Consider the following 12,654-nt stretch of genomic DNA (forward strand, 5'->3'; position numbering starts at 1 on the left):
CTTTCTTTGAGGTGGAAGAGCTCGCTGGGCTGAAGGGACCGGCGCGTCAGAGGCGCGCAGTGTAGGGAGGTCGGGGAGGAACGGAAGAGGCCCCGGGAAATTAGCCTCCCACGTGGGGTTGGGCTGCCCTCTCGGGCAGGGGAGGCTTTGTAAAATAATTCGCTTTACCTTGAAAGCAAAGGGAAGACGGGAGCGCCTGAAGCCAAGTGTCTCCTCAGGGCTCCGGTTGCAGGGAGGAGCCCTGACTGGCCGCACGTGGCTGCGCCAAACGCCCGCGGCAGCAAGGGAGAAGGGAAAGCAACGGTGGCCCGAACCCGAAGGTCTCCCGAATATCAAGCTGTCGCGCCGCCCACCCACCCGAGGATGCAAGGGGGGAAATTAAGTCACCCCGAAAAGACGTCCTAGCCATTTTTTCGGGGGTCAAAAAAAAATAAGGCCCGGCCTTATTATGTGAGAAACACGGTAAATGTTGTGCAATTGCAAAAATAACAGCAATTTGAATTCTTGGTAAACAAATATATATTTTTAGAACCTCTCATTGGAAAAAATTGCAAAAATTAATTTTCACCCCATTAAATACTAGTCTTAGAGGGCTTAGAGTGACATGATCGCAGTCTTCCAATATCTAAGGGACTGCCACAAGAGGGTGTCAATTCCCCAGACCACCTTAAAGTAGTGTAAGAACAATGAATAAAAATGGATCGAGAGATCCAGTCTAGAAATAAGGAGACATTTCCTGACACATAGAACAATCAATCAGTTGTTCTAATTCTTGAATTAGATAGGTCCCTGACTCCATTGGATCTTCCACAAAAAACACTAAGTGGTCCGCAAACGCCTGTACTTTATATTCTTCTTTTTTGTTCTTCAATCCAATTATCTCCTTTCTTTGTCTAATCTGATTTAAAAGCACTTCGATGGTCAAGATAAAAAGCAGAGGCGACATTAGACGTCCCTGCCTAACACCTTTCATAATCTTAAAGTTTTCAGTAATCTCCCCATTTATAATTACCCTAGCTTTTTGGTTCGAATAAATTGTGCCAATCATTTTCTTGAATTTAGATCCAAATCCCATATTTTCTACCTGTTGGATCAAGAACTGCCAGCTGAGATTGTCGAAGGCCTTCTGAGCATCCAAGAAAATCCACGCTGCCTGCTTTCCCGGGTGGGCCTCATAGTATTCTAATACATTTAATACTATCCTTATATTGTTCCTTATCTGCCTAGAAGGTAGAAAACCATTCTGGTCAATATGAATAAGTTCATTTAATATAATTTTTAGTCTTTTCAACATTATTGTTGCGAATATTTTATAGTCTACATTCAGGAGTGAGATTGGTCTATAATTTTTAATCTGTTTGTGATCTAAATCTTCTTTAGGAATTAGTGAAATATTTGCTTCTCTCCAGGGGTGAGATTCAAATTTTTTAACAACCGGTTTTGTGGGCGTGGCTTTGTTGGTGGGTATGGCTTGGTGATCATGTGATTGACTGGGCGTGGCCAACTCAATATCACTCATATCGAGGCAGGCATCTCCTCGCTTGGCCTCTTGTGACTGCGGGGATGCTGCAACAGTTGTAAGTGTGAAAAATGGTCATAAGTCACCTTTTTAAGTGCCATTGTAACTTTGAATGGTCACTCCACACAAGCAAAGTACCAGCAAAGGAGGGGAAAAAAAACTCCAGAGACGTTCTAGAGACAGGAAGCCTAGTTCTGCCAAGAATGTAATAAGGGTTAACGGAGAGGCAGTTTCTCTAAGCAACACCAGAATGTTTCCTTCCTGCCTTCCTTACAGGATTAGGCCAGTAATTTCTTCTAACAACCGGTTCTCCGAACTGCTTAGAATGTTAATAACCGGTTCTAGCGAATAGGTGCGAACCAGTAGAATCCCCCCCTTGCTTCTCTCCATGAATTGGGTAATTTGGCAAAGTCTAATACCTCATTGTACACATCTAACATCACTGGTTGAAGACATTCATAAATACATTTATACAATTCCGCTGGAAGATTATCTGGCCCTGGCGTCTTATTATCTTTCTGCCTTTCAACCGCCCTTTTCAATTCCATCACTATTATTTCTTTATTTAATATCTCTTTCTGTTGCTCTCTAATTTTTGGGAGACCTTTCCTTTTCAAATATTGTTCTATATTCTCAGGGTTTATTCCATCCTCCCTATATACTATTTGTACTATTTTCTTTTTCTCAGTCATTCGATATTCTGATTTTCATTCATCATCCTCCAATTCTTGTATCAACCTTCTTTCTCTTTCTAATCTTAATTTATGGGCTAACCACCTCCCTGGTTTATTTGCATGTTTGAAAAAATTCTGTTTTGCCCTTTTCACCTCTTTAACTCTCTCTTCCTGATTTATAATGTTCAATTTATGCCTAGTAAGAATCATCTCTCTCCTCAATTTTTCATCTTGTGGGGTTTTTTTGTAATCTACTTTCTAGGTCTTTAATCTCCTCCTGTAATTTATTCTGATTTTGCCATCTTTCCTTATTCCTTTTCGCTGTATATGCTGTTACCAGCCCCCTCAAGACTGCCTTTGCTGTATCCCATATATTCTCTAATGATGTTTGCTCCACTGTATTTTCCTTTAAAAAAGTTCCATTTCTTTCTTAATTTTCTCTACAAAATCTTTCTCCTTTAAAATTTGGGGATTAAGTGTCCACCTTCTACTCTTCCTTTTCCTTCCTTTCCAAATTATTTTTAATGGGTTATGATCAGCCCATACATTTGTCATAATCTCTATTGTATCTAGTTGGTTTCCTAGTTCTGCGTTCATCCATGCCATATCTAATCTAGACCACGATTTGTGTGGGTTAGAGTAGAATGTGAATTCTTTTTTCCCCAAATTTATTCTCCTCCATTGATCTATCAAATTTAGTTCCTGTGTTATATAGAAAAAGGATCTCGGCAAAATTTTCCTTTTCTTTTTGTTCTTTGCATTACTAAAATAATCCTTCCTTATATCTACTATCACATTAAGATCTCCCACAATGCATACATTATCTTGTTCCATCTCAACAATTCTCTCATGTAAATCCTTATAGAATTGACTTTGGTTGTCATTTGGCGCATAAACTGTAACTAATAACATTGGCTTGTACCCTAATTCTAGTTCAAGTATCAAAATTCTCTCTTGTGGGTCTACATATTTTTCTACTGCCTTAATTTCTTTTTTAACATATAACGCTATCCCTTTCTGTTTTTGATCTGCCGGGGCTACAAATAACCTTCCTAATTTAGGATATTCTAAACATTTCCAAAATTGTTTTTTAATATGGACTTCTTGCAGGCATACTATTTCTAATTTCTGTTTGGCTAATCTAGATAGTATCTGTTTCCTTTTAATGAGTGAGTTTAGACCATTTATGTTTAATGATAATAGCTTCGTTTCCGTTTCCGTTTTTCTACTTGTGGGATATTATCTGTCTTCTGTTAATTCTAGTCTCTCTTTGCAGGCGTGTTCTTAATCTTCTTCCTTCCGTCTCCTCCTTGTTCTCTCCTTGTTCTAGGCCTCCTATATCTTGCTGTTGTTGTTGTTCTTGGCTTTCTGTCTCTAGCTCCTCTCTACCTCTGCTTTCTTCTTCTGTTCCTCCAATCTGCTCATAGAAATCTTGCACCTTGTCTAAGTTATCTATCCTGATCCTCTTTTCCTGCCATGTTACCAACAAGCCTTCTGGAATTAACCATTGAAACATTATGTTCTTCTGGATAAGTTGTGTTGCCAAAAACTTATAGTCTTTTCTCTGTTCACGCACTTTCTTGGGAACCTGCTTCAGGGTTTCCACTTCTTTATCTTTATAAACCAACGGTTCATCTCGCGTTATCTTGTATATTATGTCATGTACTTGTTTCCTGGCAAATCGCATGTGGACTTCCCTGGGTAACCTGTTACGTCGAGCGTAACTCGTTTGAACTCTATAGGTCTCGTAGATTTCTAGAAGGATCTCTGGGGTCTCCCTTTGTAAAGCTGGCACAAGTAATTCTGCCATAAGCACATTCAGATCTTCATCTCTACTTTCAATGATATTTTGAAACCTCAAGTAATAGGCAGCGTGGTCCATCTGTAGGTGGATAATCTGTTCTTCTAATCTTTTGTTTATTGTCATCATCCTGTTGTCCATTAGTTCCAGTTTCTTTTCATTTTGTACTGTTCTAAGTTCCACCTCTTCTAGTTTCTGTTCATTCTTTTGCATTGTTTGCTGTATAGTATCAACTTTGTCTTCTAATTTATTAATATTGCCTTTCAATTCCATATGATTTTGCGAAATATTCTCTTGTGTTTTTACCTGTTGTTTTTGCATTTTAAGCATGGTTTCTTAAATGGTCATTAACGAAGCCTGTATTGTTTGCATATTGGCTACAGTTTGTTTTTCTGCCCCTGATATTCCCTCAATTGCCTTTTGACTGGCTGGTGATGTAATTGTCAATGTTGGACTAGATGTTGTCTTCTTTGCCGTTCTCCAGGCTGATGTCATGGCACTTGTCTTATTTTCAATTTTTATTTCTACCTATTTTATTATCTCCTTTACAATATAATTTAAACTAATCTCTTACTTTCAATTTATTCCTTCTTCTTTTCAAATCCCTTTATTATAATTATATAGAATTAGCGGTACTTGTTATCCCTTTTTCTATCTCAAAGTCAATTATCACTATATATCTAACAATATCCTACTTAGACAAAGCCATCCTGCCTTTCCTTATGCACAAAATATTAAATTTATTCTTTTTTTCTTTTTATCTATAATAAAAGGGGGAATCTAATTTCCGTTTATATATAATCACCTAGATATACACTCGTCTTAATCTCTTAATATTGTAATCAAAACTTATTTATCACTATATTTCCTTAGTTCAATACACAATACTTAATCAAGGTAATTATAACCTCAAATATCACCCCAATAGAGAAGGAAAGACAAAAAAGCCCCCCTTTTTAGTTTCTTAATTCACTTTTAACTTAGAGCAGTAATCCTAGTCAGTTATTTGTCAATTGAAAGAGCTATATCTGCATGTATCTCTATATATCTTACTCAAACACCCCTTTTCTATTTATTTCTATACACAATGTATTGTAGTTTCTCCTTTATACAATGAAAGAGGGGTCAAGGTTTAGATTATCTATACTCACAACAATATATATTCTTCTTAAACTCTTAACATCCTACTCTAAGATTATTTATCACTATGTTCCTTAACCCAATAATCCTATTTAGTCAAGATAACTATACCATCAAGTTATTTCAAATTAAAGGAGAAAGCCTCCTTTTTGATTTCTTATACCCACAATCTCCTTAAGAGAGTGCTCTAATAGACAAATACATTCAAATCATACAAGTCATACAGATCATGTTAATCATATAAATCAAACTAATATTTCAATACCAGCCTATTTTGTTATCTTTAAAGTTTACAGTTCATACACCTCACTCAAAGATTTCCTTTTCTTTTCTCTACGATCTCACCATCTCAGTCCAAACTGTTTTCCACTCTCCTCTCTTCCACTTGTCTTTCTACTACTCCCTCCAAGTCTTTCTCTTTATGACTCCACTCATACCTCTTTTTTTTCCAATCCTCCTTCGTCGTCTCGTTCAGCCCACTCGTCACCAAAAAATTTTCTTCTCCACTCCCATTAATGTCCTGCCATCTCCTTCCGCTTGAAAATTGCTCAGTCACTCCTTTCTCCGTGTCTCGCCTTTCTCACCTCCGTCGTCCCAACTTTCCTTCTGATCCTTTCAACGTCTCTCCACTTCTACTTCACCTCCTCCTTCCTTCCAAGACTTTCTTTTCTTTCCTTTGTATCACTCTCACATCCCAATCGGATTTCACTTTCTCCACTCACCACATTGGTCTCGTAATCGCCCTCTGTCAAAGAAGCAGAGAGAAGTCAATCGTCTCTCCCTTATCTTTTCACCACCTCCTCTTCTGGCTTCCCTGGATTTTCTTCTTCTCCCACCAGTTCTCATCTTATTTCAATCTCCACCTTTCAGCTTCCTAGAGCTATTCACTTCCAACTTATATCCCCTCTCCTTCAGTCTCTTTCCATTTGTAAAAAGTGCTGAATCACAGCTCTTTCTTCCTGTCTCGTTGCCTGTACTATGGGGTTATCCCCCCTCACTGGAGCTCTCCATCCAGAGATGGAGACCACTCTCCCTTCACCCTTTCACCAAGGCATCACCACCGGAAGTCTCCTCTGATCAAGGAGAGATCCAGTCTAGAAATAAGGAGAAATTTCCAGACACATAGAACAATCAATCAGTTGAACAGTTTACCTTCAGAAGTTGTAGGTGCTCCATCATTGGAGGTTTTTGAGAAGAAATTGAACAGTTATTTGTCTGAAATGGTAATGGATCTCCTGCTTCAGCAGGAGGTTTGCCTACAATATTTCCAAGGTTCCTTCCAACTCTTATTCTGATATGGATATGTAATTTTTCTGTGCAAGTTGCTAGTTGGGTGTTGGGCCTCATCACATGCATAAGCCAACTATTCCTCTCTTCTACTCAGCAATTCTGAGGAAGTAACTGATCTTTCCCCATTGACCTGCCTACATACCCCTCTCATATTTTTCAAATATGAAAAAAGTGAATTTTAAACTTTGTTACCTAGCAAGTACTTTAAATTAGCTAAACCTCTACGATTTTGAACAGGATCCTGGAATGGGGAAAATCTACTACCACAATCTACTTGTTCAGTAAACAAAAGAAGAAAACAGTAGATCTTTTTTCTTTTTTCTCAGCAATCCATTACAGCTTGCTGATTTCCTACTGTAATTTCCTTTATTGCAATTAATTTTGGAAAGTCAGCAGTCCATACCTGTCCAGGCTACTGGCTGATAGCTGCACAGACAGAATAGCTTGCAAGGTGTTTGGACAAATGGATGGAGAGAGTATAAAATTTTCAGAAAGATTTCTTTTATATCCCAAATTAGCAATTTGCTGGGTATTTTTCTGATTATGATGTCCTTATCAGTTTCAAAGGAAATAACTCATTATGACTGTCGGCAAAATTCTTAAGCAGATGTTTCCATCTTAGTTCATAATGAGTGCTCGTGTGCTAGGAGAGTGCAATAGTTTCCCATTCTTCATTAGAAAACATTTAAAAGAGTCAATCCCAATTCTCTAAAGTACATATCCACTAAGAAATGATTGATTTATTTTATACCAATTAATTTGCCATCCTCATAGGCAGTCAGATGTAATCTGTTGATTGATTCTAATGTATTGTTAGATTTGGTAATTATGGGCATCACACGTTAAACTCAGTGTAGACTAACTTGATATATAATCTTCCTCCTTATCACCAAGCTTTAAATATAACAGCAGCTGAAACTACAAGAAAACAAAGCAAAACTAAGAGTTATAGAATGCAGATATATAGAACTGCAGAAACAGATGTTTAAGGACACATAACATTTCTATGTATACTAAGTGAGATTATTTCAAAATGAAACATTAAAATGAAGCATCAAAATGAAGCAATAAATAAACCAAGACTTCATAAAAGAGATGGCTGTGATACAACTAAGGCAATAGTGTTAGATAATTAAAATTAGTTATTATAGAAAGGTGTTCAATTAAGCTAATTTTACTCCTCTCCCTGTCTTTTGTTCATTAAAGGAAAACCATTGCAGAAGGATAAAGATCCTCGGGGATTGTTACTATTGTGTATCAGGATTGACTCAGCCCAAAACTGATCATGCTCATTGCTGTGTTGAAATGGGATTGGATATGATTGACACCATCACGTAAGTACTTTACATCAGTGGTGGGATTCAATTTTTTTTACTACCAGTTCTGTGGGCATGGCTTGGTGGGCATGGCAGGGGAAGGATATTGTAAAATCTTCAGCCAGAAGTGGTATTTGCTGGTTCTCCAAGCTACTCAAAAGTTCCGCTACTGGTTCTCCAGAACTGGTCAGAACCTGCTGAATACCACCTCTTCTTTACATGCTTAATGTAATGTACAGTATTTTAGGCAAAAAAATTTCAATCATTTAATCGTTTTAAGAAAAGTTTCTGAATAGAGCAAAAAAGATAAAAGCAGGAGTAAGATCCTCTCATTACTTCAGGCTTCAGCATTATTCAATGTTGAATACAGAACAGGTCTGGATAATGTTCAGCCATTGAAAAACTGATGTAACTGAATGCTTACTTTCAGCTTTGTGAGTCTCAAATTGTGAAAACGTCCTGCTCTAAAGACCCAAATTCTTCCAAGAAATTTATTTTAGTAGAACAGTATGTTTCAGGGATGATGGGGGATTTAAAAGACTAAATATCCACTGAATTTATCTTCTGGAAAAAACAGTTCTCATTTTCATCAGCAAGAAATAGCAGAGTTTAAAACTTCATCCTCCTTTGTTTAGCTGAGAACTGCTGTGCATTTGTGATTCCTCAGCCCTAAGGATTAACTTTTCATAGAAAACTGTTCAGAGGAACAGTATAAGGATTTTTTTTAAAATTTGTCATAAAATTAATACTCAGTCTAACAAAGGTAGATTAATGTCTTTTCAGAATAATGTCTTTTTATTTTTAATCTTTGAAAACAATTATTTATAACAATATTTTTCTGTGGGCCATGTTTGCTTAGTTACATACAAAACTATAAGACAGTAATTTATTACATTTAAATATTGCATGGTGGTCTCTGCAATTTATCTTTGACATGAACATTCCATTTTTGTCAGCTGTCATAACAATCTAAGATAAATGTGCATAAATTTCTGATATAAGAAAAATAAATAAATTAGGATCGTATGCAAAATAAGCAAATGTTTGTCAATGGAAGCACTGAATGGAAGTTGTATCTGAAAATAAATCAATTTTAGCAAAAGTTGAACAAAAGCAAGCAAAAGTTAAATAAATATATTTTAATGTTAACTGAGTGCATATTTGCCAGGTGACAATACCAAAGTGAAGATTGTAAGGAAAACATTAATAAAATGCCCTTGCTAATAGGTGCACTTAGACTAGAATTAAAAGAGGTATTTGCAAAATTTGTGTAAGCAAGATATTTCTCAAAAGCAGATGGAGTTTTACTTCAAATAGTACAGAATAAGGCTATCTACTGGAAAATAAAGGGCATGGGGGGAGGAAAATGCAATATTGTCATGGGTTCAACATGATTGCATTGGATTGCAACTCTCATATCTATCTCTCCATTGCTTGGGAGTATTGATTCACAGTACACATAATCATAGCTGAGTATTACACTTTGTACTTGAAAATGAAAAGATTTGATTGAAATTCCTACTAACTTGCAAGTAGGTAAATGATACTATTTAAAAAGCAGGGTTGAATGTGAGACAATTTATTGGAGCTCACAAGAAATTCCATGGTTTTTTTCAGTAAGTAAAATGTTTTTGTTACATAGCCAAGAAATATTTGGAAATGTAATACATTCCCTTGTTTTGCTATAAACACTACATATTTATTTTATTCATGAAATTTTGGAACCACCCATCTTCATCACAGAGGGAATCTGGGCAGTGTACAATAAAATAATAAAGCATGAAAAAGGTACATAAGGGTACATTATCATTTTAAAACAGACAAGGATAACTAAAACCACTATTTAAAATCAATTGAAAAACAAAGGGACAGCTTTCAGGGCATTTATCATTCCCATGGCTGCGTGCTCCTCTGCATTGCCCATTATTTGATAATAAGCATGTTGAATTGGATCCCGGAACAAGTCAAGTCAGGTCACATGGTGATCTGCTTTACGACCTTGACAACTTAAACTGTAATTGCCAGGTTCACTTACGGTTTTAACTCAAGGACTGCTTGTACCATAGTGGGTATGGCTTATCTTTTTGAATTAGTGCAATAAAATCTCTTCTCTATGCCACAGAACATGGCTGTGGAAAATTCTAAGCAAAACCGACATTGTCCCAGGTTTAAGGATTTAATCTTATACTGAATTCTTGGTATAATGTCTGCATCTATCACTTGATCTAATACAGCTTCATTAATGCTATCAATATAAATGATCAATAAAATTTTCAATAATATTTTTGGGTTTTCACTTATACATTTGGATTAAGTATTTCATACAACAACCTGTGGAGTCCTGGGATTTCAGTGTTATCCAGAACTGCATTATTTGCTATAGCTAAGCAATGTAGTCACATGACTTCAGGCTTTATGACTAAGCATTACATAATAATGGAAATTCTGGTCCCAATTGCCATTGTAACTCAAGTAGTATCTGAAGTAACAACACTGAAGTTTTTAAATCTTTGATTTTATGAGGGATGGGTAAACAAGATAATCTTTTGATAAATAATATTCTAATTTTTTCTATATTTCAGATCAGTAGCTGAAGCCACTGAAGTAGATCTCAATATGAGAGTTGGTTTGCACACTGGAAGGGTTCTTTGTGGAGTTCTGGGTCTTCGAAAATGGCAATATGATGTTTGGTCAAATGATGTGACTCTTGCTAATGTAATGGAAGCTGGAGGGTTGCCTGGGTAAGTCACAATATGTTTTCCAGTTATTTATTTATGAAGCACAAATAGTATATTGATGCCCCTTGCTATAAAAATAAGTGAAATGCTAGACAAAGTCAAATCTATAACTCTTTTTGTCTAATTTAAATTTGTTTTAATTGTAAATATGTAAACCAGTGGCAGATATGTCCTGATTCCAACTCTTCCTTAGATTTGAGAATAGGATCACCAAAATTACAATATATTATTTTACCATATATCCACCAGTCTCACTTTGCTACTATTTCTTTTCTTAAAAAAAACTTTATGGGGAACACTCAAAGATGCATCTTTGTAGAAAACCTTGTTTTATATTTATTCTAAACTCTTAGAATGGCATGCTTAACAAATTGTTATTGAAATCAACATTTACTTTAACTTTATCATACCATAGGTAACTGTGCCATCCAAATCTTAATTCATCACCTTCTAAAATCTAGTAGTCTCTTATTCTGAAGATTCACCCATTCTTTTAGCTGGACCAGATCAAATAACAACATACAATATAAATACAGTTTCAAATCTGGTAAACCCCAAACCCCTCTTTCTTTAACATGTAATATATCTATAACATGTAATATATATTTAACATGTAATATATAACATGTTTATATCTGATTCTTGGTTTTTTTTCCCTTGTCATATAAACTTAGAAATATTATTTTGCCATTTTTTTAAATGGAGTGTCAGTTGCAAGTATTGGTAATGTCTGAAACACAAAAAGCATCTTTGGTAAGACATTCATTTAATTACAGAAATGTTACCCAATAATAATAAATGCAATTTATCCCATTTTAATAAGTTCTCTTTAATATCATTCCAGAGAGCCACATAATTATTTTGAAATAGTTTTGTCTTTATCAGTAAGACCCCCAAATATTTCACCTTTTTCTCCACTCTAAAACCAGACTTTTTAGTCAACATATCACACTCTTATGAGATCATATTCTTAGAAAGCATTGTTATTTTCTTTTTGTTTATTTTATAATCCACTAAAACCCCAAACTCATTTACTTTCCTCATTAAATGTTCTATATTATTTTTGGGGCTTTGCAAGATTATAACCAAATCATCAGCAAATGCCCTCAATTTATAAACTTCCTTCTTGATACCTGTTATTTTCTCATTTTGCCTAATATTTTGTTCAAAGTTTCCAACCCCAGATAAACAACAAAGGAGGCAAGGGACATACTTTTCTCATACATGAATTAGTTAAATCGCCACTGATAATTTTTGCTTGCTGTGTCATATAAACAGCTTTGACCCCTTAAATAAAGTTCTCTCCAAAGTCCATTTCTTCCAGCACTTTATGTCAAAAGCCTTCTCTGTATCTAAGAACATTAAAGCTGACTGTTTCTCATTATGGTATTGTAAATATTCAATAATATTCAAAACAGTCCTCACATTGTCCCTTAACTGTCTTTTTCACAGTAGGCCAGATAAATCTTTGTGAATATATGCCTGTAAAGTGTTATTTAATCTTTCTGCCAAAATGGCAGAAAAGAGTTTATAGTCCTTGTTTAATAATGAGATTGATCTGTAATTCTTTATCTTCGTAGCATCTTGACTGACCTGTGGTAATAACATAATATTGGCTTCTTTCCATGTTTGAGGTATCTTTCTTTTCTGTAATATATCATTTATTATATCCTTTAGTGGCTGAAGGAGTTTATCTTCAAAGCCTATATAATATTGGGTTGTATAGCTTCTGATATTCCGAAGGCTAGTTACTGGGTCATTTATAAGTTATCTCTGGCTTTGTGAAAATTTAGGCAACCATTGCTTTAACAAATGTTCAACTATTTTTGACATATCTAACTCCTGTTTTTTAAACAAATTGGAATAAAAATAATGAAAAGACTTTTTAATAAGCTCATTATTTGTTACTACATTGTTGTATTCACAACTTTTTTTGGTCATTCTCCTTTCCCTTTTCTTTCTTTGTTTATATGCCAGCCATCTTCCTGATTTATTTGCAAACTCAAAATGTTTTTGGTATTCAATTCAATTTTATTTCTATTTCTTGAATTAATATAGACACTTATTGCCATAACAATTTAATCTGATGTAAAATTTTAGAGTCCATAGGTGTTTTTTGCAATTCAATTTCTTTCTGTCTAATTTTATTCAATATCTTTTGCATTTTCTCCTGGGA

General features: G+C 35.3%; 1 protein-coding gene across 1 annotated transcript in view; it reads left to right on the top strand.

Annotated features, from left to right (window-relative positions):
* ADCY1 (adenylate cyclase 1) overlaps positions 1–12,654 on the top strand; it is a 256,331-nt gene that overhangs the window by 178,379 nt on the left and 65,298 nt on the right. The window contains exons 5-6 of the mRNA XM_087946948.1: positions 7,631–7,758; positions 10,323–10,481. Coding sequence (XP_087803074.1) covers positions 7,631–7,758; positions 10,323–10,481 — 287 coding nt within the window. The remainder of the gene's footprint in view (positions 1–7,630; positions 7,759–10,322; positions 10,482–12,654) is intronic.

Source organism: Notechis scutatus, chromosome Z (genome assembly GCF_049901735.1).
Source record: "Notechis scutatus isolate UNSWTSFEM ecotype Mainland chromosome Z, rNotScu1.2, whole genome shotgun sequence".
NCBI classification, from domain to species: Eukaryota; Metazoa; Chordata; class Lepidosauria; order Squamata; family Elapidae; genus Notechis; species Notechis scutatus.